The sequence below is a fragment of the Rhinocladiella mackenziei genome (assembly GCF_000835555.1).
Source record: "Rhinocladiella mackenziei CBS 650.93 unplaced genomic scaffold supercont1.2, whole genome shotgun sequence".
NCBI classification, from domain to species: domain Eukaryota; kingdom Fungi; phylum Ascomycota; class Eurotiomycetes; order Chaetothyriales; family Herpotrichiellaceae; genus Rhinocladiella; species Rhinocladiella mackenziei.
The window spans coordinates 1,773,610-1,800,370 of record NW_013550603.1 but is presented as its reverse complement, the minus strand read 5'-3'; the positions used below and the strand labels follow the sequence as shown (position 1 = coordinate 1,800,370).

Here is a 26,761-nt window from a genome sequence, read left to right as displayed (position 1 = left end):
GTCGCGCCGTTTCACAAGAATCGCCAATTTGGTGACCTGTAAAGAAAAACTCGCCTCCGTCGTATTGCGGGGACAACCTGTGCAGCGACCGGATGGGCAGGCAAGATCCTTCTGCCCCTTGTCGTGCCAACCCTGTTCCTTGCCTGGCCGAAGAACGGTCGTCGGCCTCGGAGACAGCAACCGTTCTTCTAAAGCCAAGAGTGGGGCCTGTTCTGGGCGGGAAATTTTTGCTGGGCAGATGATCTGATAAGATTTGATTGCCTCGTAATTGCAGTACATCGTGGACTCCTTCCACCGCCGGCGCACTTTGAATACTACGGATATCACTGGTGTCCCTTTGCTCAGGAAGGGGTTTGTGGAAAAATTTTTGGCTCTCGGCATTCGTTCCTATCACCTTGGAGCACTAACTCAACTTCACAGCTGGCAGAGAGGCAGACAGCTTATGCTCCGACGGCCAAACAATGACATGCCAATGGTTCCCCCAAAGCCTTGCAAATACCACTATCAGGCAAAGACTTGTTAGGAAAGAATTTGATAGATCTGGCTGAGTCGCACGTCTCATGGTCAGACTACACGGCCTTTGACCTGCTTCGTGTCCTTGATCTTGATGTCCCTCCAGAAGGCAACTGAGATGAGTGCCCCAGCGAGTAGGCAAAGGCTGGTGATGAGCATATATCGTTGAGCGTCGCCATATGCCCTGTTGATACCGTCTCTAGCCGGAGTTCCTTGGTGATAGTACATTTGGGCGACGATAGATCCATATATCTTGTCGACGTCAATTTCCGGAGGCAAATATTTGCGCAAAGCAGCTGGGAAAACTCCCGTCCAGATCGCAGTAGCCACAGTTCCCCCTGCAGCACTGCCGATACTTCCGAAAAGGTTCAGTATGGCAATCATGGCAGCAAGATTCTGCTGATCCGATGGTGCCATCATCGCTAATTCTCCACAGAGAACGATTGTGCCTCCAGAGAAAGCGACAAAGATCTGTGTCATGACGATATATCCGATGTCGCTATCGGGCCGTCGAAACTCAATCATGAGCCCTACTCCCAGCATCATAAGGGGAATGGCAAAATAGAGCGCGAGCCATTTAAATCTTCCCGTCCAACGGATCAAGAATCCCACAGCAATCGCCCAGAGGCATGAGCCGACTCGATATATTGCGCTCACGTATGTAGCATTGGTGATACTGAGATTCCAGACAACCTGTAACATGGAGAAAAAGTAGCTGCCCCAGACCATAGAGTTGAAGAAGACAAAGACGAACATCAGCCCAGCACAAAATACAGTTCGGTCCATCAACAGCTGGAAAGGGATAAAAGTCTTGGGTGCCAGGTATTTCTCGTGCAAGGCGAACAGGATGAGTAGCACTCCGCCAAATGTGATCATACAGATAATCATGGGCGACCTCCATTGGTCAGCCTGGTAGGAGTAAAGGCTGAAAGGAAGCAGGAATAATGCCATGCCTCCAGCCAGGATGATAATGCCCAAGAGGTCGACCTCGATGGCGTACTTTTTCAACGAGGCTGGACTGAAACTGAGACGTGTCGGCTTGATCAAACCGGCCTTCATAGCCTTGCGCTGATTGAACAAGAAGAGGAGAGTCAGTGGTGCGACGGCTACAGGGATGACAATTGAGAAAATGCCAAATCCCCACCTCCAGCCCACACCTCCCACAATACTCTGGGATATTGGTCCTCCTAGCCAAGTCGTGATGATGTATGGCGAAGTGGCAAAGGACAACATGAGTGTTCGGTTCTTCAGTGAGGACGTATCCGAGATAAAGACTGTCAAGCAGTAGCTCACTCCTTGGGACCTGTCAACCTGTAAGTGGAAGATGAAAGTCAAGTGCCGTGCGAGGAGCGGCTACTTACCCAGTCAAGGAAAATACCTGAGCTGCTGCGTAGGTCTGAACATTGTTGCAGGCGGCCATCATGATGAAGCCAACGACCCAGATAAAGGCCATGAGCGCCATTCCTTGGGGCCGACCCCATGTGTCGAGGATTTTGGCAGTGGGGATCTTTGCCAGACCTCCTATGATGCTCGACATGATGTTCGTGGCAGCCGTTAGAGAATGTAGAGAAAAGGAACTGGTGACATAAGGGTTCAGAGAGCGAACGACAACTTCTTCTAACGAGATGACGAAGTAAATAAGCCAGATTCTATTCATCGTCAGTCCCCTGTTGAACACCTCAAAGCTCGCTTGAGGGGTAAGTCCTACAGCCCATATGCTGTGATCAAATTCCACTTGCTCCAAACTGATGTTGCTGCTTGCATCTTTTGTACACCAGCCTGGGCGTTTTTCGAAATTGTCTCCTCATCTGTCTCGTAGCCTCTCTCCCTGCTGGCGGAGTCTCTCCCATTATTCGTGGCAACATTGCTGGAAGGGGCCTCGACTTGTGTCTCGTCCTTTTCCCTGTCATCGGTTCTTTCAGAGTTGTCTTTTAGGAGTGAGCTCATCCCTAGAATGCGGTCAGAAATAAGCCTTGGAACAGATTGGTCAATGAGATAGGCCACCAAAATCTCTCTGCCTCACGGCCTGGATGGTTCGTCCACGTGAAACCGAGACAATCGGATTGATATGATGAATCGTGTGCAGAAATGCTGCTCGATAATCCATATTCGCCGCCCGATCGGAGTAAATTTCCTCGAAGTGGTTCCAGGGCCGGTTTCGGGGCACACCACAATCCCGTGGGCGCTGTGGGACGACAAAAAGTGCTATCGATGCTATCGAAACAGCAGTTAGTGCCGAAGTCAGTCATACTCGGTAATCATTGGCCGGCTTCACAGTCAGGCTTCGCCCCTAAGTGGCAGAGATTGTGAAGACACAGAACTGTGGCGTTTACACCATCTTCGTTCTAGACCTTCGGAGTGTCTTCCAATTGCCCTTCTCAAGAAGCGAACTCGGAACAGTGACATTTTGAGCACTTAACAATCTCAGCCCAAGTTTATGAATTATACAACTCATTTTTGAGATCAAGAACAGCGCGCTGGCCCGATGTATGTTGTACAGAAACGCTACTCAATTTTAGTGCCCCTCGGCATCGAAGGTCGGCGGGTTTGAAGCTCACTGCTGGATCAGGGCTCGGCTAGACCCTCGGCCAAGACCAGTTTGGGTTTTGTTCACTTTTGCTGACAGTATGGATGGTAGAGTGGGTTGTTGAGTGCTCGCTTAAACTGAATTTGTGGGTATGCATGCCACCCGGCTTGGAGACGGACAAGGCTCTCGCCCCTCGAAAAAGGCTCGGCATTTATTACAAGTGCCAAATACAATACTGTCAGGTTAATCAAATGACGGCCAATACTAAGAGCATACCCATCATACAACCTAACCCGAGTAGGGTGATCTCTGGTACTGACTGAGAACTCAATCATGCTAAGAGGCTTTGTGCATTCCTTTTCCCTGGGCCAAGTCCGGGATCGGGGAACGCAAGGATATTTCCACGAACAAGCTACACGTAAGAGGCGGCGCTAGAACGTTGCCATTGCGTGCATCAATGTCCAAGTTCCGTTGCCGAGCGTGGAAAGTTGGGATTTTGACAGCCCACCGTGGTAATTCTGAGATGGTTTGACACGTTTATGGAGTTTGATGTTCTTTTCCACCAAAGGCCACATCAAACGCCTTCAAGGAATAACTGCACAAGTTTACGTTCCTTCCCAAGGGAACAATGAGACAGAATCATGGTAGCCGACCGTTCTGAGGGAGGAGAGTCTCCCGGCGCTGTTGCTACGGACCAAATGGCGCTGAACAAAACACCGGTCAGTGCATCTTAATAATAGTCTTTTGTTGAACACTATCAGAACTTACAATGCTGAACAGGGACTCTTTGGATATCTCCGGCTTCTTTTATACGCGGGTTCGACATGGCAGGATGTTGGACTCATGCTCATTGGCGGTATATGTGCCGCAGCTTCCGGTGTCCCATTTCCACTCATGGCCATCCTGTTCGGCGAGCTGGTAAACGACATCAACGAAGTGTCATGCGAAGTGGGCGAGACGGGAACTGCTCAGTCCTATGAAGCAACCATCAACGACAAAGTGCTGCAGCTAGTATACATCGCCACCGCAGCATTCGCGCTGATCTTTATCTATGTCGTGTGTTGGAGTCTTCTGAGCCAACGGGTCGCCTATCGCCTGCGAGAAGATTACTTTCAAAACCTTCTACGACAGGATCAAGCGTTCATTGATCGGCACCAGGCCGGAGAAGTATCGTCTCGATTAAATGGAGATATTCAAGCCGTCCAGTCAGGAATCTGTGAGAAAGTCGGTATATTCATTGCGGGCCTCTCCTTCTTTGTTGCCGCTTACGTCGTCGCCTTTATCAAAGAAGCAAGACTTGCGGGCATGCTCATATCTCTTGTGCCTGCATTTCTCCTCGTCGCCATAGTCGGCGGTGGGTTCTTCCAGAAGTTTTCGAGTCGAATGTCTGATGCTGTTATTTCTGCTTCCTGCATCGCCTCTGAGATGTTGTCCAATTTTACCGTTGTCAAGGCTTTTGATGCAGGGCCACGATTGGAGAAGAAGTTCGCTCAGCATATGGCTCAGAGTCGCAGAGAAGGCATCAAGAAGGGGATCGTGGCGGGCATTCAAGCGGGTATGCTTTATTTTATCGCTTACTCTGCTAATGCTCTTGCCTTTTGGCAGGGCAGCCACATGATTACGGAAATGCTCGCGGGGCGGGGTGACGGGTCGACACTTGGCGAGATATACACCGTCGTCTTCATTCTTGTTGACGGTAAGAGAGGATTGTTCAAAGAAGAAATTGGCCGCCATCAATGATGCTGACTGATGCATCTCTTAGCCTGCGTCGTATTGGGTTCAACCGCCCCTTTGCTGCCCATTTTTGGCACCGCCGCAACCGCATTCGAGAAATTGAAGAAAGATATTGATCATAAATCCCAAATCGAGGGTACTTCGGACGTCGGCCACGTCGTTTCCCCGGATTCCCCAGGCACCATCAAGTTTCATAATGTCTCGTTTGCTTATCCATCTCGCCCTGAAGAGTCAGTCCTCCGAAACATTAACATCACCTTCCGAGGCGGAAAGCATACAGCGATCGTGGGGCCTTCCGGGAGCGGTAAGTCCACAATTGCAGCCTTGATAACTCGTCTGTACGACCCCATGGAAGGGGACATCACTTTTGACGATCATTCACTGTCTGATATCAATATCAGAAGCTTAAGGGGCTTCTGCGGCCTAGTACAACAAGAACCCGTTCTTCTTAATGGCGAAATTCTGCAAAACATAGCTCTTGGACTTGCCGGTTCTTCGGCACCGTCACATCGCAAATTCAAAAACGAGCTTCTAGGACCGAGGCTCGCGGAAATGGCAAAAGAGGAAACAGATCCTACGAATAGCACTCTATCACACAGTCTTCTCACCTCCGAGATTCTTCATCTAGTGCAACAAGCAGCGAATCTCGCAGATGCCGACACATTCATCCAACGCCTCGACCGTGGCTATAATACGTTAGTTGGCTCTGGAGGCCAGTCAATCAGTGGCGGCCAAAGACAAAGAATTGCACTCGCACGAGCGCTTATTCGGAATCCCAAAGTATTGATTTTAGACGAAGCCACGGCGTCATTGGATTCATCTAGCGAGCAGCGAATTCAAGCAGCAATCAACCAAATTGTCGGGAGCAGAACCGTGATCTCTATTACACATCGGCTCTCCACCATTAAGACTGCCGACAACATAATTGTCATGAAAGGTGGCGAGGTTATTGACCAAGGTACTTACGATGAGTTGATGGCTCGGGTGGGCGTGTTCGCGGACATGGTCAAGTTGCAGGCACTCGACGCCTCGCATCCCGGGCCTCCAAGCAATGCACAATCAAACTCAGGCTCCAGAAACTCCTCCTTAGCCCTTTCGTCCGAGATGGCAGACACGAGTCATGGTATTGACAGCGGTTCGATCCATTCCCTTCATGATACATTGCCTCCAGACAGAGAAACTGCCGAAGACGAACATGACGCCTCCAAGTTAAGAGACATTGATCTGGACTCCAGTCTTTCACCCGGAATAGTAATAAAAGGGATGGGTCGGTATACAAGGCCCAATCTCATTTGGTTGGCCATGGCTGTGGTCGCTGCCATCATAGTTGGCTGTACATTCTCAGCATCAGGTCTCATTTTTGGACACACCGTCGATGCTCTCAGCCCGTGCAGTGTCAATATAGACCGCATCTTATTTCTCGGTCGATTCTTCGGTGGCATGTTGTTTATGCTTGCGGCTGTGGAGTTTTTGGCCAACTGGATTAGCTGGTCTTCTTTCGGCATCGTTGCGGAGAGACTACTATACACAATGAGAGTTCTAACTTTCCGTTCCTTGTTGGAGCAAAATATAGAATGGCATCAGTCTGTTTCTCGGCCCCCGTCGTCCCTCTTATCCGTCATCACAAAAGACAGTGCCGCCATTGGAGGATTTAGCGGCTCAACGATTGGGACAATTCTTTCAATCCTCGTCAACTTCCTTGTTGCCATAATCCTCTCTCACATTGTTGCGTGGAAGATTGCGATTGCGTGTCTCACAATGGTGCCGATCCTCTTGGGTTCCGGATTTATGCAGCTGTACAGCATTTCACGTTTCGAGGAGCGCAACTCTCAGGCTTTCACAGAAGCTGTCGGGATATGCACGGAGGCCGTTACATCCTTCAAAACTGTGGCAACGTTCTCCCTCGAGCGTGAAGTCATGGGGACGTACCGTCGAGCTCTAAGCAACCCACGAAAAGAGATCCTTGCTGCCAGTATTTATACCAACTTCTGGCTGGCAATCGCAAATTGCACAGGGTTTTTTGTTTATGCTTTTGCTTATTGGTGGGGTTCTCATCTGATCATCAAGGGAGAAAACTCGCAGCAACAATTCTTCATCATTCTGGTGGCCATGCTGGTGAGTGCGCAACTTTGGGGCCAAATGTTCACCCTTGCGCCTGAAATATCCCGCGCTCGTGCATCCGCGTCGCGAATTCTCAGCCTGATTGGAGCTAGTTCTCGCCAAGATGAGCTGCCATCATTCACAGTTCCAGAACAGTCAACCAGCACCATTCATGCCAGCGATGTCGAAAAGGTGGCTGCAGTAGATGTCATGACCTCTTTGGGACCTCTTCGTGGGGCCGGCGTGGCCTTCCGATCCGTTTCCTTCTCGTATCCTTCAAGCCCAAGTACACTGGTCCTGGAGGATGTTTCCTTTTCAGTCCAACCAGGTCAGTTTTGTGGTCTCGTTGGTCCCTCGGGCGCTGGAAAATCCACTATCATCAGCTTGATCCAGCACATGTATGAGTCTTCCTCCGGTAGCGTGGAAATCGATGGCGTAAACGTTTCGCACAGAGATTTCCGTGATGATATCGCGGTTGTCCCCCAAGATCATGCTCTCTTTAGTGGAACCATCAAATTCAATGTCGGGTTGGGAGCCAAGAGAGGCCATGAGGCAACCGGGGTCGAAATCAAAGAAGCATGCGAACTGGCAAAGATTCATGATACAATAATGGCGCTGCCGCAGCAATACGACACAGAGTGTGGCCCCAGTGGCTCCCAACTGTCCGGCGGTCAAAGGCAACGGTTGACAATTGCGCGGGCTCTTATCCGCAAGCCCAGAATTTTACTTCTCGACGAGAGCACCAGCGCCCTGGACGCCGAGACAGAGCACGCTCTCCAGGACAGCCTGGACCGATCAATTCGCGGGTCAGGTATCACGGTCATTGCCATCACACATCGCTTGCATACGGTGACGAAGGCTGATGTTATCTTCGTCGTCGAGGGTGGTAGAATAGTCGACTCGGGAAGCCATGCTGAATTGGTGCAAAGGTGTGAGAGCTATAGGATCAACGCGCAGCAGCAGATGCTCCGATAGACAATTACCCCCCAAAAGAAAAAGAGAAGAAACATAAGTCAGGCTAGAACAATTAAAGAGAAGGTGAAAATATGGAAGCTCCGAAGTAGCATAGATCACGAGTAGCTTATGCGAACTCTCTGAAGAACTAGGCTGTTGAAGAAAAGTCATGCTTATAAACACAAAATGATGCGTGATAAACGCAGATTTGGGGGGAGCACGTTTATGACACAGATTGAAACAAAGACTCTTGGGCTTTAAACTCGGCTCCTAAGGAGGCAAAGGAGATGATCTTCCTAACACACGTAAAAATGAATCGTCGTACATCAGGACCATACTGGTAACGCCAACAGTCCTCATTGTACGTAATTGACAAACAAACGATTCTTATTTACCAGATTCCAGTTCTATTATGAAAGGTCTGTTTGACTAGAACACTCATTGTTTTCTCCTTCCCCTAACTCGTCCAGTGCTCACTCTCACCGCTACCATACGTTCATAGATCCATCTGGGGCCTCGTTCGAAGGTGGAATTCATTACATTGCGGCAAACATGCAAACAGCTACTACGCCAAACAAATTCGACACGCCGACTGTGTTAGCCATGGCTGAGTTGTCTGTCTGCTGAGCGGGAGCACCGGATTCGCTTGCACTCGCCTCGGTGGTCTCGGTGGCGTCGGTAGAGCTTGGGACCTCTGTTGAAGCAGTGGTCTCAGTGAAAGAAGTCGTCTCGGTGCTTTCCATGCTAGGAGGGGCTGTTTCGCTGGTCATGGTCGGTTCTACAGTCGTAATCGGTTCAGAGCTTGTAAACTCTGTACTCGTAGCAGCTGTGGCGCTGGTGGTGGTGGTTGTTGTGGCCGATGGGGCTGGGGAAGTTGAGACAGCAGTCGACGAGGCGAGCCCCTCCGTGGCCGATGTAGGCAGATCCAGCTGCACCCCGTAGGCGCTGCAGAGCGTGACCGCGAACTCGCTGGTCACTGTTCGACATGGTCAATACACTCATCTTACCAGGCCAACAGAAGTTGATAGGTAGTTCGACGCTAATCAGGAAACGGGGGTTTATCCACATACCGGCTACTTCGTCAGGGTTGCAAAGTGTTGGAATCAACTGCACCAAACCATTGATGAAGTTGTCATTGTCACAGATGCACGCGATATCGGTAAGAGGGCAACCAGACGCGCTGATAGCTTCTAGAATTGGTTGTTGCTGCAACCGTGCGACGAGAGAGTAAGCATTTGATTCTTTCGTTTGGAGCAGACAACAGGAAGAAAAGTGTCGGAGATGGGAGGAAATACTGAGAAAAACTTACAGCGCATTGCGGCAGGCTCGTGATATCTTGAGTGAGAGCAGGAATGGCCAAAGCCAGAGCAATGAGACCGACCGCGAGGGATTTCATCTCTGGAAGTTTCGATGGTGAAGAACCTGGGAACAGAAAGAGAGGAAGTTGTGGGTAGACTGGCATGCGATTGGTTATAGGCTCCCTTTGGCATGCAAGATAATTTTCTGCGGCTCGACATGGCCTTTGCCCCCGCCGAATATCGGACATGGAGCTTCGGATCTCTGCGTTCATTTCGAGCTGGACGTTCCAATGTCAGAGAAGACATGTACATCGCTTGTGTAGCCCCGAAGGGACTTCGAGAGTGCTCGACAGAAAGCAAAATAGCGCAACCTGCTTCGCTGTATGGGAGTAGTGGAGACAAGAAATGCTACTTGCGCGTGGCCCGGTCAGGTATCCAATCGTCGTTACGATACATACGTACATACAGCGTTTGGTCACCGTACATGGTAATTTACAGTTCGGTGTTTTCATGGGTTTTACTACTGAAAATTTCCAGATCCACAACCTTCCTCACGCCGTCGGACTGACCTGGCTCCACGACTTTGAGGCGAAGGACGAGCACAATCGCGATTACATGCCATCGTCGACGAGATTTTAGCTTTTCCGGGCTCGTTTCCCTAGAAATGGCCGGCTGCGGGAACGAGCGAATATGTGTAGCTGCCTTAGTGGCATTTTGGGTCGATAGGTCGACAGGTCGCCAAGTCTTAGGCGGAGAAAAGGCACAATCAAAGTCGTTGTTCTGCGAGGCTACGATCCGAATCGGAGTCTTCCACTACCATCCACAAGGACAAGGATTGCTCTCATGGATATGTCGGTTTTCACCGGTAGAAAGCTGCATGTGAGGAGAAGGACGTCGTGGTGTCAATCTATGTCCTGTCTCGCTTGAAGCTATTGCCAAATGTTCCCGCATGGCCATGTGAAAAGCTCAAAAAGGCATAGTTACTCTGTAACTCTCACTGAGTGCACTCAACGATTGTGTCAAGAGGCTTGGGATTTCACTCTATTCCCAAAGACCACAGCTCCGCAATCATGACGATGGATCTCGACGGTCTTCAGTCTACAATTGGAACGACCTCATGTGGTTGCTTATGCCGCCATAGCGAGCTCGCTTAGGTCCTCTGCAAAGTCAACTCGGCTTTGCCAGGACGTAAAACATCAACCTTGATCTCGATCGCGAAGCCGGTCAATGAACCATAGAATATTGTACATGGTGTATTTGAGATAGGTTTTCAAATGACCCTACTTTGATTGTGACGGTCACGTATCGGCTCTTCTGCTTGCTTTCTGTTTGGTAGGTGGACCAAGTTATGCACGGATGCCATTTTTGCTGGCAAAAAGAAGCAATACCTTTGACTTTTCAGGTTCTTCTCATATCTATGGGCCAAATTAAGGTGACGACCTGTCTTTGTAGAGCTGTGACATCTAATCAGAACCCCCCACCCCAAATAATCCAGGCCACATGTTTACTTAGCTTATTTCGTGGGCGCAATATTCGAAGAGCCTTTTCTACGACAACGGAATAACTAGAACCTCCCAACGTCACACGAATGGGAGGGACATGACCGAGCTAATGCTTTCACGCGACCACTACCACATCCCACCTCCTCCTTCTGACCCTGTTCGGTATTTTAGGACCCACCGCTCTAACTTCCCATATCGATGTACTAAGTTTTCTTATTCCTAAGGTGTACTTAGAACAAAGAAAATTGCCATATGCTTTCTGTGGCGTCATCTCTTATCTGCGATTCTATGCATTCCTCGCCTGGGCGGGGAACCACAAGGTAATACCATCAGTATCTTCACGTCCATAGTATCCCGGTCCGTGGCCAGACATTAGTATGCTAAGCTCTCCTGAAGACTTTTCTGCTCTCACGTCGAATCCACATGACAGTTGTAAAACGTGCCCAATTGAAAACTCTCTCGGAGATGGAAGTAGTTAGCTAACTCGAGCTTTTTGCCGGCTTCGGCATTCATGATGACTTCGGTGCTCTGCACCATTGACACTGCCCTCCGCCATGGCCTTATCTGACAAAGAAAGGCAGGGAAGTCGCGTGCTGGACTCTGAAAACTCTTCCAATCATACTTTCAAACTTCCATCTCGACGACCAAGGTGAATCTACCACCGTCATATCCCTTCCTCGTCACTCGAGTTGTGCCCACTCACTTCATACGTGTTGCAATGATACCACATGCGAAGATGAAAGGTGGTGTATTCTTACGCCTCAGGCGCCGCGTGGCCAAACACGCTCAGAGAGCTCTTCCGATATATGTCTTTTGCTGTGGACTCTTTATTTTGTTCATCTCTCAAATTAGTCCCCCTCAAACACCCTCAGAATCTGCCGAATTGGTGAAAAGGACCTCTTACTCCTCCCAACCGACTCTGGCACTTGGAGCCTTTCCCAGGAAGATCTGGCAGTCATGGAAAGTGGGCCCATTGGGTTTCGAGGAGAAACACCAGATATGTGCCAGGTCATGGGCCCTCAAGAATCCAGGTTACCGCTACGAGGTCTTGACCGATAGCAACGACCTTCAATACGTGGAAACACATTTCGGTCCAGACGGACTCGACCGACCGGATATTGTCAATGTCTATCAATCTCTCACTGCGAAGATCATCAAGGCGGATCTGTTACGCTACCTGGTCATGTACGTAGAAGGAGGAGTCTACGTCGATATCGACGTGGAAGCGCTAAAGCCGATCGAGAGATTTATCCCCGTTACGGACCGATTCCAGGAACAAGATATCGATATGATTATCGGAGTCGAAATTGACCAGCCCGATTTTGCGAGACATCCAATCCTTGGTCCGAAATCACAGTCATTTTGTCAATGGACATTCTTGTGCAAACCGAAGCTCCCTGTGATGCTCCGTCTCATAGACAATATCATTGACTGGCTCCACGAGATTGCAGACAAGCAAAATGTGCCTATCTCAGATATCAATCTAAATTTTGACGATGTGATTAGTGGCACTGGACCTTCAGCTTTTACTCAGGCGATCCTGACTGAGATGTCGATACGGGAGAAAAAAGATATAAGTTGGGACTACTTTCACAATATGGACGAGTCCCGGATTGTTGGCGGGATACTGGTTCTTACCGTTGAAGCGTTTGCGGCTGGACAAGGCCATTCGGACTCAGGAACCCACAACTCCAGAAATGCACTCGTCAAGCATCATTATCATGCGTCTGGATGGCCAAATACACACCCGCGGTACAAGCATCCTGTTTATGGTGAAGTGGAAGCGTGCAATTGGGAGCCAGAGTGTGTCAAGCTCTGGGACTTCAGTAAAGCTGTCTTCGAGGCAATGTCTCCGGAGGAGCAGGCCAGACTGATCGCAGAGAAAGAAGCTGGTGATGGACAACCAGATCCCTATCCTGTCGATCAGCTCGAGCACTTTGGGCTTGAAGCTCGACATCTGAAAGAGACACCAACCGACCCATCTACTGACCCCGTGACCAGTTTCAGTGCCAGCCCAACCATGGTACATCATAGAGCGCTCAGACCGTTTGTGGCACTCGCTTCTCAGGTCGCTTCCCAGCTGGCGCCGAGCATCTCAGTCGTTGCAGTAAAGCAGGTCGCATCTATTCCCAAGTTTTCTACTGTTTACTCGAAACCAGAACCGACAGTCAGCAATGGTCAGGACAAATAGCCGCAATCCAGTTATCTAGAAAATCTGTTGGAAGGCTTGCGAAATGGTTCACTTGAGGCCCAGAGGACCTACACCGGAATGAATATTGTTTATAGTGAAAAGGAATGCTAGTAGATAATAGAACGAAACATACACCAAAGCTTTGAGTACGGATTACGATATGGGACCTGGAAAATTAAGCTCCAAAGATGACAATGACTTCTTTCTCAGACGTACGTCTACGAAATGTATGGGTGGGAGTTCCTTCCCACCATGAGCGGAGTACGATAAGTAAAATGGTTCAAGCTCAAGGAAATTCATTGACACGACGAGGGGCCGCCTTCGACAACAAGTCCAATGGTATGGCTGAGATGGTGTGACCAAGAAAGACTTTTCTAGCCAAGGTTTCTTGAACTGACTCAATTACTAGGATTCCAGGTCCGGAGATCTGAGATAAGAACTTTGCTTTTCTTCTTTTGGTGCCGTGATCCACGGAGCTCGCTCAGCACTCGCAAATGCCAGGGTTCACAAGTTCGCTCAATATCCAGCCGTGGCAGAACATGCAAGCGATTCCGATCCTTGATGTATTTCGGATCAAAACCATAGGGACTTGCCACGCATCCATGAAAGCATCCGCACGGAAAGGGAAGATGCCGTACATATCCACTGATCTCCTTCACTGGCTTTTTATATCCGCAGCCTTGCTCAACCACGACGGGATATTCTCAGACAGGTCGCTCTCATATTTGCTGCTCGAACGAATGCTCGGCGGAGGATCAGAACATTTCTCGCCTTCAAGTCACCCAAGAGCCTCGCCAAGGGGGCTGAATTCTAAACTAGCCAACTCCACCGCCACCAAGCAAAGCTAAGGGAGGCTTTCCACAAAGAATTAGAAAATCTATCGCGTAATCTAATCTAATCTGATTGTAAAATCACGAACCTCCTCTCTTTACCTTGTAACACTCCACGACCATTTCGTTAGTGCAGAATAGACTGGGGTCAACTTGGGAGAAGGAAATGGCTCACTTTCCTTCAACACAAGGACATTTTCACCAAAGGAAGCTCGTGGCACTAACCAAGAATATTTCTTAACATTACACCATCGACGTTAGTCACTTTGTAAAATGCGAAGCTTCCGAACCGACGCCTCGGTCAGATACTGTGAAAGTGACCTTGCTCGACAGCTATGTTTGCGGTAATACGTACTGGTGTTCCAGAGCTGTTGGCACCGTACGTTACGTTGCAACGATACTCTCACTATTCCTCGATAAGGAACCCCTCGTTCGATAAGATTTTGAACCACCCGGAAACCTCCTGGAGGGTCAAACCATAGCACCCTCCCTACAACTGCTTGGTAAGAGACAAGACGGATGTTACTGGATAATCGGTGGATTTGAAGCGAGTGCGAATGACAAGACGAGTGCCTATACTTCTTTGTGCATCCTCCGCTGACAGGACCTCGGTCAGGAAGCGATTCATATAATGTGCAAAGGCGGCATATTTGCTTTGGAAAAGCTTTCGAGACAAGTATGCCCTTCACTTAGCGGCATCCTGATGGGCCCCAGGCGTAGTATAGCATTACTTTGACAGGGTTTTATCCTCCAAGATGTCCGCATCATTATCGTCTCAGCATCTGCCCCCGGTGAGGCTCCCTGAGCCATGGAAAACGACGTACGAGATTCATGTGATATCAGAGACGGAAAATCATCCTCCACTCAGCCTCAGACTTGCTCAGAATCAACTTCCTGGATCTATATTACCGCCAGATCCTCTTCATCACGAATCCTTGACTTTCAGCGACCTCGTGTCTGGACTTGATTCCTTTGCGCCGGTTACAGGAGACAATTCGCCTTGGGCCAGATACCATCAGAGTTTAATCTCCCACGTTTCCTGGGATGAAGCTGGAGTTCCCACTGTTGGTCAAATATGGAATTTGATTTATGCCATCGTCACGTTGTACCCAGACCAGGAACGTTTTCGTCTAGAATTTACAGGAAATCATCACGAGGACCTGTCAGAAGCACTTCAAGCCACAGGGATTGCAACACCACGGCCCAGGCCATCACGCCCAGAACACTCATCAATGCCTTCTACAATGGGCTCTCAGGTCTCTATATCCCGCTCGGCTTTCTGGCAAGGAGCAGCGTCGCCGTTTGGTTCCCGACCAGTTTGGGTCGCACATCCAGGACTCTACAGGCACCTTCCACAGCCAATAACGTCTTACCCAGCATTCCCTTGCGAGCATACAGTGACCTTCAGTGTGGAAGGTCGGCCGATCCACGCGCAGCATCCAATCCGCCCGCCAAAACCAACGCGTGGTGCCGTGATCTACAGTCGCTACGTATCGCACCTCGACGAGTTCTTCTCCATGATCCATCTCGATTGGCGGGATGAAAAGCACCTCAAACTATTTCATGAGTGGCAAAACGATCCCCGTGTTTCTCAAGGTTGGAATGAAACCGGTACTTTGGAGCAGCACCGCGAGTACCTACGAAAGATGGATGAGGACCCCCATCAAATGGCGATACTGGCTAAGTTCAACGATACTTACTTCGCATACTTTGAGATCTACTGGGCAAAGGTGAGTGACTTTGGTACCATCTTGGATTGGCCGAAAACCTAATAAATTCTCTAGGAGGATCACATGGGTGTTTACTTGTCCCCAGCGCCCGGGGACTGGGATCGCGGTAGACACTCACTCGTGGGCGATGTCAGGTACCGTGGGCCACACCGTGCCTCAGCCTGGTGGTCAAGTTTGATCCACTATCTCTTCCTTGATGATCCTCGAACCATGACTGTGGTTGGGGAGCCAAAATACACGAATTCCAACGTCCTCCGGTATGATGCCGAAAATGGATTTTACATTCACAAGTTGGCCGATCTGCCTCATAAACGATCAGCCATCGTGAAGTGCGAGCGCATCCGGTTTTTCCAAGCCGTAGGATTTGGTCTGCAAGGAGGCAACATTAAGATCGCAGACGGCGGTGGCCGGAAAACTGTCAATTCTAAGGCGTCGAGTTCCAAGCGGCAGGTATCATCACGACTTTGAGCGGTGCTTGTCAGGAAAGTCAGCATAAGGCAAATAGTACTGATTTCAGGCAACACATTATAGATCATGACACGTTGCCCTCCATCCCAGTGCTTACATAAATTGTTCATTGTCCACCCACTATCAAGTAACAAGTTCCCATTTGGGGTACTGGTTGTTCAATTCACATGAGATACAGGATAAGTGGTCTTGCTGGTAAACTGGCCTCCTCACACAAATAACTGCCTTTGCATCTTCACCGTACTAGCCCAGACTCACCGAGAATTCCATGTCAGCCTCAAAGCGGACATTGAATGTACTTCCGACGCCATGTTTCATGGCGACTGGAATCTCAGGATATGGACGCATCGTTCGCCACGCGGACTATTTGCAGCTCACAAAATTTGATGAAAGCCTACGAAAAGCTCTTACAAAATTCAGGCAGGAAAATTTACGTCAATGTGTAGTCCTGTGCCCCTGCCATGTGCTTGTGGAGCCACTTTGCCTTCCCTATGGAGCAAAGTCGTGGATGCTGGCAGTCAAACCGATCGTATCAATCTCGACGGCAATGGCCAAGTCGTTGACGACAGTCAGCACACACGCATCGCCTTTCTGGTCGGTGCGAAGATCGGAGAAACGCACACAAGACATTGAAAAAGAGCTCGAACCATGCGGGTCGCTTCCAAAAGCACACTCTTGATGCTCTTGAACCTAAGCTGTTGTTGAAAATGACCCGTGGTGGGTTGGTGCATTCGTATTTACAAGAGTTTGTATTCGATACCAAGTACTCCCTCATGGTGTGGAGCATTGAACCAAGCTTGTTTACGAATCTAGTCGATACATACGAAGAACGGAGCGGCTGGCCGTATTTTTTGTCTTCATTACGAAACACGCGAATTGTGCCGTATCGAGTCCCACGAGTCCAGCGCCATCGATACAGCTCGCCAGGGAGTTAAAAGTAAACCATCCTAGTATCGTGTTACCTAAGCCTCTCAGTTCAGCACGCTGTTCGAACTCGGAGATCGGATCACAGCCAAGGAAGATGCCGTCTTTCGAAAGAGCCAGTACTGATGGAGGCGAAGGTATTAAAGGCTAGTACGTCCCCTTCTGAAGGAAAATCTCCTGTAGACACACTGTCCTTACCCGTATGTATATTGCTCAATCGATGACTGGACAATATGGCGAGCCACGACAGACTCTTGAAAAATCCAGCCGACGGTGAGAACACCCAGGAACGTGGGGGTGAGACTCTGGATGACTGGACGGACTCACCTTCCTTCAAACTGCCACTTTTGAATCCCATATCCAGAGAAGAACAAGCAGGATTCATTTTACTTGCATGGGTGCTCCTTGTCTACCGAGGAAGCATTAGTAATAACGTGGACTCTTTCTCTTGGGGCTTCTCTAGTCAAAGAGACGAAATTACCTTGTGGCCACCTCTTGGATGGATTAAATTGACAGAGATTATATCCGGGAAAACAACGCAAATCTCAAAGGTTCTTGAAGAGACCAAGACCATGCGTTGCCGTTTGCATGACTTTTCTTGTTTGGATAATGGAATTTTATTCCTGAGGGCGGCAAATTCCTCATCCGCGCAGAGTATTGATGTAGGTAGCTCTGATCATGCTCTTTGAATTCGGTCTGACAGATATGGACGTCCAGGAAGCTACAATCGTCCAGCTAGAATCTCGGCTTACAGATGAGCGTCTATACTTGCGGCAATACCGGCCAGCGGCAGTCCCATCTTGCCAACTGGTAAAATTCCAAATACTCGGACTGGTGGATATTTTACAGTCTGTGTTATCCGACCAGGATCAGACGGTCGCACAAGTTCTCAAATTGGGTGACCACGAGCTAGCAGAATTATGGAAATGGAATGAAACGGTGCCTCCCGCGATAGACCGCTGCATGCACGACATCGTCGCCGAAAAAATGGTCGAACACCCAGAGAAGCCCGCCGTGGTATCCTGGGATGGCAAACTCACCTATGGAGAGCTGGACCGACTCTCGGGGATTCTGGCCCGACAATTGTCCGACCTTGGGGTTGGATTGGGCACTATGGTGCCCCTATGTTTCGAAAAATCGATGTGGACGGCTGTTGGTTTGCTTGCGGTCATGCGAGCAGGCGGAACATTTGTGTTGACAGATCCACAACAACCAGAAGCACGATTGGCCACCATAGCCAGCGAAGTAAATGCCCGAGTTGTCCTCACATCTCAGAAACAGGTTGGGTTGGGAACTCAAATCGCACCTAAAGCCAATGTCGTGGTTGTAGGTCCAGAGCTCTTCAAGTCAGCCACAGAATCGCGTTCCGCATTTTGGACTCCGATTCCATCGTCAGCTATTATGTATGTCATCTTCACCTCTGGCAGCATGGGGAAGCCGAAAGGAGTGCTAATCTCACATGAAAACTTTGTCACCGGAGCACTACCTAGGGCTGAAGCTGTGGGCTACAAACCGCACTCAAGAGTCCTCGACTTTCCGTCATACGCCTTTGATGTCAGCATCGACTGTATGCTCTGTACCTTGTCCCAAGGTGGATGCATCTGCATCCCGTCAGACGATCAGCGTGTCAATGACCTTAGCGGTGCTATTATATCCATGAAGGTCAATATGGCTCACATGACGCCATCAGTGGCCAGGCTGTTGTCACTAGACGCTCTGAATTCTCTCGAGGTTCTTGGGCTTGGCGGAGAGCCGCTTTCCGCTGGCGACGCGGCTATTTGGAGCAAAACAACAAAGCTTATCATTGCTTATGGACCCTCAGAATGTACTGTTGGTTGTACCATAAACAACAACATTACTTTAGGAAGGTCATATACAAGTATTGGGAAAGGAGTCGGAGGCGTTACCTGGATCGTTGACCCCGACGATCCTAATATTCTATCCCCGGTGGGCGGGATAGGGGAATTATTAATTGAAGGCTCGATTGTAGGTATTGGCTACCTTAATGAACCGGAGAAGACATCACAGGTCTTTATTGAAAATCCGACGTGGCTACTTGCCGGGTCGAGGAATATCCCGGGAAGGCATGGCCGTCTATATAAGACAGGAGACTTGGTCAAATACGACCCCGATGGGTCTGGATGCATAATCTTTGTCGGACGAAAAGACCGGCAGGTGAAACTCCGAGGCCAGCGGGTGGAGCTGGCAGAGATTGAACACCACATTCTTCAAAAATTGCCGGAGGGCGCCAGCGTCGCAACGGAGGTGATCACTCCAGGGGGGAAAGATCGCGAGCCGAGTCTAGTGGCCTTCATAACCGAGCCCAAAGACAAACAACCTCCGGTAGATAGCGAGACCGGTGAAACCATCTCCTTTTCAAGAGAGCTTCGCCAATCTCTCTGTGATATCGACAAATACCTTACTGCAGAGCTCCCAAGCTACATGGTACCCACGGCTTATATTCCGCTATCGGTGCTGCCGCTGCTAGTTTCCTGCAAGGTTGACCGAAAAAGACTCCATCAGATTGGGCTCGCAATGTCACCCCAGCAGCTGGCAAAGTTCAGAGCAGAAGTGACAGAGAATCATGAGCCAAAAACGGACACTGAGAGGGCTTTGCAAAGAATCTGGCGACAAATTCTGGGCGCGGACCTCGAAATAGGGGCTAATGACAACTTCTTTGCGCTTGGAGGCGACTCTTTGAAGGCAATGAAGCTGGTTGCTGCCGCCAGAGCGGAAGGACTCTCTCTGACCGTCTCCCAAATCTTTGCCAACCCCACGCTCTCCTGCTTGTCGTCGAGCGCTAGGCGTGTCAGTGCCGACCTCGAAACAGATATACGTCCATTTTCCCTGCTTGATTCGGCCTGGGAGCAGGAACGGGCTCTGACTGAGGTAGCGAACCTCTGCAAGCTGCTGCCATCAACAGTGGAAGATGTCTACCCCTGCACTCCACTACAAGAAGGTCTCATGGCACTTTCTGCAAAGATTAGCCACGCTTACATTGCCCAAAGAGTGGTCGACCTACCCGATCTTCACACCGCTCATTTGCTCAAAGCAGCTTTTGAGGCGGTGGCACCAACCTGCCCGATTTTGCGCACTCGGATCGTCCAAGTCCCCGGTCGTGGTTTGAGGCAGGTTGTCGTGAGCGGCAAACTTCTGTGGTCTTCGAGTAATTGCCTGGAAGAGTATCTGCGGCAGGATCGGGGCCATTCCATGGGCCTAGGGGATGCACTTGCGCGGCTCGCCATAGTTACCGATGAGAAGGAAGGAAAAGTCTGCATCGTCTTGACGATACATCACGCACTGTACGACGGATGGTCGATGCCCTTGATCATCAGCCGGGTCAACAAGGCATATCAGGGCCTGAAGACTGCGTCACCGACTCCTTTCAAATGCTTCATCAAGTACCTCCATGACACAGACCGCTCCAGCTCGGAAACTTTCTGGAGAGAACAATTGACAGATGCAACGGGGCCTCAATTCCCTGTCTTACCCTACCCTGGATACCAACCACAGGCCGACTGCGTGCTGGAGCACTATGATCAGTTTTCCAGAGCGGTCAACTCGAATACCACGGTAGCAACTGCCATACGAGCGGCTTGGGCGCTGGTCGCGGCACGATACACTTGTTCCGACGACGTCGTGTTCGGAGAGACACTTACCGGACGCAACGCCCCCATTCCGGGTATTGAAACAATCGAAGGACCACTTATCACGACGGTGCCAACACGTGTTCGTGTGAACTGGGATGTCAGTATCTCTGACTACCTCCAAAGCGTCCATAGACAAGCCATTGTTCGAATCCCTCACGAGCACATGGGTCTTCAGCATATTCGGCGTCTGAGTCCTGCTGCCCGTGAAGCCTGCGAACTAAGAACTGGTATCGTACTACACCCGAACACGGACCCAGAGCAAAAAGATCTTGGCTTGGTCAAAGATACTCCTGCTGATGGTTTTGTGCCGGTTGACGACATAGAGGCAGCGCAGGAGGCATTGAAATTCAACTCTTATGCACTGATGTTGGTATGCTCATTGGATTCGAATGGTTTCTTGACGATGGCGAGCTTTGACTCAAAAATTGTTGACACGGCACACATGCAGACTGTACTGGCAGAGTTTGGACGCACCACACAAGAGCTTTGCCAGAATACGGCCGGATCAATCTCAGACCTCGAGCTTCTGAGAGAGCCAAGTCTAGCAGAACTCCTGTATTTCAGCCGTCTTGGGATTCGCAGCATGCCTCAATGGTGTAGAGAGAACGCTATTAATTGCTATGAGGGCGTGGAGGCAACGTGGATCGTTGATCCCCACGATCCAGAACGTCTTCTCCCGGTGGGTGCCGTCGGAGAACTCTTGTTCGAGTCCCGGGAAGAGTTGCATTTGCCGTTGAGCGATAAGCCTGGGTGGTTCTTCAAAGGATATAGCAATGTTGCAGAAGACCAGGTATTTCTATACAAAACTGAACATTTGTCGAAGTATAGCAGTGATGGGTCGATTGTCTTCCTGGGTCGAGTGGACAAGAAAACGGAGTCACAGCCGGCGAAGTCGGCTCAGAACAATGGCCTAGAAAAGCAGCTGCACCCTATCACCGCCAGACAAGAGCAGCTGCGTCGGCTTTGGAGCAGGGTCCTCCGGATTTCTGAAGAAGAGATTGGCCTTGACAGTAGCTTCTTTGGTTTAGGGGGCGACTCTATTGGCGTCATGAAACTGGTGTCGGAGGCAAGAATGGAAGGACTCGAGCTAACCGTTGCGCAAGTCTTCAGTCATAGATCCTTGCGCTCAATAGCCGAGATCATCAAAGACACTGACCCTCCACAGGATGCGTCAGAGACGCCGGTACCTTTTTCAACCCTCAACGTTTCCGATGTTGATGCTTTTGTCTCAACGTCGATCTTGCCTGCTCTGGCTCAACCAACATGGAAGGTTCAAGACGTCTTGCCAGCACGTCCGCTTCAAGAGATCGCTGTCAGAGGGACTACTCATCTTCCCCGGTACTCGGTGCGATATGAGGCATTCTACTTTGATGCTCACATCGACCGCGCCCTCCTGTTGAAGAGTTGTCAAGATCTCGTTTCCCGCACCGAGATTCTCCGAACGGTTTTCGCCCAATATGAAGATCGCTACTACATGGTAGTGCTCGAGGAATTGACGATACCGGTCGTCGAATATGAGGTCGAAGGTGACTTAGAGAGCTTCGCAAAGAAGTTTTGTTCTGTTGACGTTCAGACCAAGATGACCCCGGGGTCGCCCTTCGTGAAGTTCTGCTTCGTGCAAGGTGAGAAGGGACAGAACTGTTTGATCATGAAGATATCACATGCCCAGTATGACGAAATATGCATGCCTCGCCTGCTGCATCAATTGGCAGCGTTGTACGAGGGAAATACAGTCCCCGAGTCGCAACCATTCTCGAAATTTGTATATCACGTCATTCGAGAAAATATTCCCAAAAGTATCGAGTACTGGCGTGAACTCCTGCAGGGCTCTTCTATGACGGTGTTGCGACCGGAAATTCCCTTAGAGTCGAGGAATCATGCGGCAATTTCCCGGACCTTTGACATCTCAGGTCGATCCACAGATATGACCACGGCCACTTTACCGACGGCGGCGTGGGCTCTCTGTTTGGCTCGTCGCCTTTCTCTAAGAGACGTGACCTTCGGTGAGGTTGTCAGCGGCCGCAATATCGATCTCCCCAAATGCGACACCGTAATGGGACCAACCTGGCAATACGTCCCAGTCAGAGTGAAGTTTGAAGAAAAGTGGACCGGGGAGGACCTGCTCCGCTTTGTCCAGCAGCAACACGTTGACAGCACCCGTTTCGAGGGGATCGGGCTCAAGGAAATCGTCCGGAACTGTACCGACTGGTCCGAGACCGTGGACTGGTTCGACTCGGTCGTGCACCAGGACGTCGAGCATGTCGAAACATTGGCGTTCCTGGCAGCCAACAGCAGAATGCAGTCCATCTACCCACATGTCGAACCCCTCCGCGAGTGGAAGATCCAGGCATTTTTCCAGGGCGAGTCTCTCACTCTGGAGATCATCACATTCGAGTCTTGGTCCGGCTTCGCTGAGTCCTTGCTTAGGGATCTCGGTACATGTTTAGAACAGTTGGTCAACCAACCCCACGACGTGCTCTTCTCGTCAACATCAAAGGGCGATTTCATCTCAAATGGGATCCCCCTGGCCGATAGAGCTCATGGTGAGAATACTCACTAAGGTTTTTCCAGTCGAAGACGTGCTCCTCTGGAGACGATGGTCTTGAGTAGTTCAGTTTCTCCAAAACTTTTGCCACACTTTCAAGGAGATAAGGTTTTGAACAGCCTCAGGGATGCTTTTGTAACATCTTGATTTCCATTGAAACGACCAGATTACATTATTCATTACCGACTCCCCGAGAATAGCGCTCCTAATAATCATCGACATCAAGTCTGAAGCTGCTGATAGAAGCTCTCCGAATTGAGAAAAGCACATCTCTTCAGCAGTTGTGGCTCTATACCCCTTGCAGCATTCATCTTCAGTTCATGCTGTCCCGCATTCAGTCCTCCAATCACCCTGACGCTTGCGTGCTGTACAGTCTGACTTTTCACAGCCGCCTCCGTCTTATTATATGCCCGAGTCCAGCCTGAAAATGCGGTTGTTCCATTCCCGTTGGGATTTCCGTCGTCCACAAATCGTGCCCAGCTTCCCGACATGGCTGTTTGAATAGCATGTTGTGCAGCTGTGATCCCAAGGCCTATGTTTGCTCGATTGAAAACGAAAGGAACGTCTGAGATGTGGATGACGCCTTCAAACGAGGCGTTGGCTAGCATGAGCAGAGAATCGAATGACGTAGCGTTCAACTCGTAGAGATAGCTCGGACTGCCATACTGAGCGACGTGGTGCGCAACGTCCATTGCCGGGCATGCAAAGTTAATGTCGCGATATATTTCGGCGCCTTGAAGGAAGTATGGGGAGATAGTAACGGCCTGAGCGGCAGCTGCGAAGTCGTTAACCGGATACAAAGAGAGCAGCGTCTGCAATGTAGACGAATTGACGTGTGGATAGGATGCCTGGACGAATCCCCGCACCTGCTCTGAGCTGTTGAGTGTAGGGCTCGTGAATATGCTGCCATCGTTGTAGGTCCAGCCGGCAATGATGGAGATGTTCTTGTGAAACTGTCCCTTCCGTATGAGACTCGAAGGTGGTGCGGGTATGAAGTCGCCGTCGATAGTGGGGAAGAATATATCCTGGGACGTCTCATTTTTGGTCATGTTCTCATATGTCAGGACCGCACCCAGCAGAGTGGTCATCCGCAGTTGGCGGAGGCACGCCAGGACCATGGAGCTATTTGTTCCCGTGCAATCTGCCAACCCCGCAACAGTAGATGTGCTGATGATTGTGAAATTACCCGACACCCCCGGATCACCGGCTGGTGAACCAGATTCCATGATTCCGCGTCGAAAAGGGACAGAGCCTAGCAGTTGAGGTCAAAAATACGTCCTGACACCAGTTTCCAGGGACTTCACCTTTCCCGCCATAGGCAGTCATTTGCAAACCTATGCCGGTCGCTCCATCACTTTGGCCAAAAAGTGTGACTTCTTTCGGGTTGCCTCCGAATGCCGCAATGTTTTCCTGAATCCACTCAAGAGCAAGGCGTTGGTCTAATAGCCCTGAGTTGAGGGATTTCTCGGCCCTCAAAGCGGGACTATTGGCGAAACCGAAGATATTGAGACGGTAGTTCATCGCCACGAACATCAATGGAGTCCCTTTGGCTTCAGCCCCCAGCACGAGTGCAGTGGGGTCATAGAGCGAGTAATTCGCGGATCCTGTCTCGTCCCCTCCGCCATAGATCCACACCATGACTGGGAGATTGGCATTCTGCTTGGTACCTGCAGACCTGGCAATTCTTAAATTCAAACAATCTTCGGACATATTGTAGACGCCTGGGTTTTGAGTAAAGCCAATAAATGACTGGATTGTGTTTTGAGGGCACGATGGTCCCGCCGCTGTCGCAGCCACTGTTGTCCCTGCGGGATAAGTAAAGGCTCGAGGATGCTTGAATCGATTTGAGCCCGATGTGTCCTTGCCATATCTAATGCCCTGGAAATTCTCCACACCGCTATAGTTGTAGCCTATGTAGGTCAAATTGTGAACATTATCGTGGACGATCACCGGAGACTGGCCCACCACAGTAGCAATAATGATGGAGAGCCAAAAGACAAAGAATGTTTCAAGAAGCCGCATTTCCCTTAGCTCTCAAAACAAGCTACTAGGTTGGTGGATCTTCGAGGGGCAGCGAGATCCAGTGTCAGATTTAATCGAAACTTGGAGGTGTGCCCATCATTACCTATGACGTATTCAAATTCCGACAAATGCCATTCATCGTGAGGCTGGCTGCGTGGCGGGCCTGAAAACGCGCGTGGGTGCGAATGTCAACGGCAAAATGCCAGTTATCCGAGTCGATTCCGTAGTTGAAAAATTCTGGCTGCCTGACTTGGTGCTTGTTAGTCTGATGTCTTTAACAAATGGGAAGACTGCGTCGTTCGCTCATTATGCGGAGAAAGTCCAGGACTTGAACTTCAACCAGTACGAGTCTGAATGTTGGAAGCGTGCTTATTCAGGATCTTTGAGTGGGAGTGAACGTCCACGTAGAAGTTGATATCGGCCCTGCTTGGCTCTGCTTTGTCGATTATGGTCAAAAATCGTAAATAGAGCGAGCTTGTAGCACGCGAGCAGTGATCGTATCGTAGATCTCCTGGAATGATGACAGCCAATCGATGCGATTTCGACCACGCAGAAGGAGCCCAATATGTGGTTTTGGTTAGCGAGAGGTCATCAAGATCGACGTTAATAACACCCTTATGGCCTTCAGTTCCGTTGTCTCCTATCGTATATGTAGGCGGTAGGCTATGCTAAGCCTTGCTTGAGTGCGGTGCATTCAGCTTTTAGGTAATCCCGATGAGGTATTTATGCACTATGCGGTTCCTAGAAGTATGAACGAACGAAATTTGCCTCGATACCCTTCTACATGATGCCTGTCTTTCTTTTCGGGATCGTGAACACGGTCGGTATTCCAGGTGAATCATTAGACTGCGCAACGGTACCAACAAAGCAAACCCTGCTTTCCCTTGCGCAGTGACCAGAGAAGCATTATCAAGGGCCAACAAACGTAGGGGGAGGCCCAGGAAATCATCGCGAGCCTCTTCCAATCGTCTTGAGCGGAGAGTATATGATTACGGTTTCTCGTTTTCCAGATCCCATGTACCCAAGGAATGGCCATATACCCGACCACGCGCTGCTGGTCCGAGTCTTGGAGCGAACCAAAGAGGGTAATTCTGCTTTAACAAATTCGAATGAAGAGCTGCTTCAGTCGCAAAGGCTGTTCGTACAGTCAAGGGATGGCGAGCTCAATGAAGGTCCTTTAGATCCTCCTCTCCGTATATCATCACATGCAATAATCGTACTGGATTTGACTCGTTCAACATCTGCTGCGGCATTGATGGATCAATGCGGTGGCCAATTATCCACCAAATGTGATCAGAGGGGAACTCCGCAATAGTCCTGGGGAGAACGAACGGGTCCAAGCGTTGTTCGAAGCTGCGGTATCTTAGAATCAATTGCGCATAGCGAGGACCGTACAGAATGCTGATCGATCGTCTTGTCAGTACGGAAACTGCAAACAAACGTGCAACGACCGTTTGAATCTACCTTAGTTTGCCGGGAAGTATATAGTCGCTATGTTGACTTTATTGATTTCATCGTGTTTGAGAGGGTTCGATAATCGGCTTGGAGGATCGATTGACTGAAATACACAAGCCCTGGACAAAAGAGGATACTGAAAATACCTATCCAAGCACCTAAATACTCATATATTCAAGGTATGAGATTATCAGAGAGGCTGGTTCCCGAAACTTGGACTAGGCACAAGTAATATATCACATACTCCCAATGTCATTAAATGTTACATATTCTCTATCCTCCTACGATCTGACCCTGCTCGTAATAATCAATCCCGCC

The 26,761-nt window shown here is 49.8% G+C and overlaps 7 protein-coding genes across 7 annotated transcripts; 4 read left to right on the top strand and 3 right to left on the bottom strand.

The window, feature by feature from the left end:
* Nucleotides 1-564: 564 nt before the first annotated feature.
* Z518_02446 (uncharacterized protein) lies at nt 565-2,460 on the bottom strand (the record flags this gene model as incomplete). The annotated part of the gene is made up of 3 exons (XM_013419474.1): nt 565-1,816; nt 1,875-2,162; nt 2,222-2,460. The coding sequence occupies 3 exons, from the start codon at nt 2,458-2,460 to the stop codon at nt 565-567; spliced, it is 1,779 nt and encodes a 592-aa protein (XP_013274928.1).
* A 1,221-nt stretch (nt 2,461-3,681) lies between these two features.
* Nucleotides 3,682-7,849, top strand: Z518_02445 (uncharacterized protein; the record flags this gene model as incomplete). Its single annotated transcript, XM_013419473.1, has 3 exons — nt 3,682-3,759; nt 3,821-4,736; nt 4,803-7,849. The coding sequence occupies 3 exons, from the start codon at nt 3,682-3,684 to the stop codon at nt 7,847-7,849; spliced, it is 4,041 nt and encodes a 1,346-aa protein (XP_013274927.1).
* A 515-nt stretch (nt 7,850-8,364) lies between these two features.
* Z518_02444 (uncharacterized protein) lies at nt 8,365-9,224 on the bottom strand (the record flags this gene model as incomplete). Its single annotated transcript, XM_013419472.1, has 3 exons — nt 8,365-8,804; nt 8,899-9,034; nt 9,138-9,224. 3 exons carry the CDS (start codon nt 9,222-9,224, stop codon nt 8,365-8,367), a joined length of 663 nt encoding a protein of 220 aa, XP_013274926.1.
* Nucleotides 9,225-11,364: 2,140 nt separating this feature from the next.
* Nucleotides 11,365-12,819, top strand: Z518_02443 (uncharacterized protein; the record flags this gene model as incomplete). The annotated part of the gene is made up of 1 exon (XM_013419471.1): nt 11,365-12,819. The coding sequence occupies one exon, from the start codon at nt 11,365-11,367 to the stop codon at nt 12,817-12,819; it is 1,455 nt and encodes a 484-aa protein (XP_013274925.1).
* A 1,585-nt stretch (nt 12,820-14,404) lies between these two features.
* On the top strand, nt 14,405-15,847 carry Z518_02442 (uncharacterized protein; the record flags this gene model as incomplete). Its single annotated transcript, XM_013419470.1, has 2 exons — nt 14,405-15,379; nt 15,434-15,847. 2 exons carry the CDS (start codon nt 14,405-14,407, stop codon nt 15,845-15,847), a joined length of 1,389 nt encoding a protein of 462 aa, XP_013274924.1.
* Nucleotides 15,848-17,449: 1,602 nt separating this feature from the next.
* Z518_02441 (uncharacterized protein) lies at nt 17,450-22,981 on the top strand (the record flags this gene model as incomplete). Its single annotated transcript, XM_013419469.1, has 1 exon — nt 17,450-22,981. The coding sequence occupies one exon, from the start codon at nt 17,450-17,452 to the stop codon at nt 22,979-22,981; it is 5,532 nt and encodes a 1,843-aa protein (XP_013274923.1).
* A 206-nt stretch (nt 22,982-23,187) lies between these two features.
* Z518_02440 (uncharacterized protein) lies at nt 23,188-24,988 on the bottom strand (the record flags this gene model as incomplete). Its single annotated transcript, XM_013419468.1, has 2 exons — nt 23,188-24,218; nt 24,271-24,988. 2 exons carry the CDS (start codon nt 24,986-24,988, stop codon nt 23,188-23,190), a joined length of 1,749 nt encoding a protein of 582 aa, XP_013274922.1.
* Nucleotides 24,989-26,761: the final 1,773 nt, after the last annotated feature.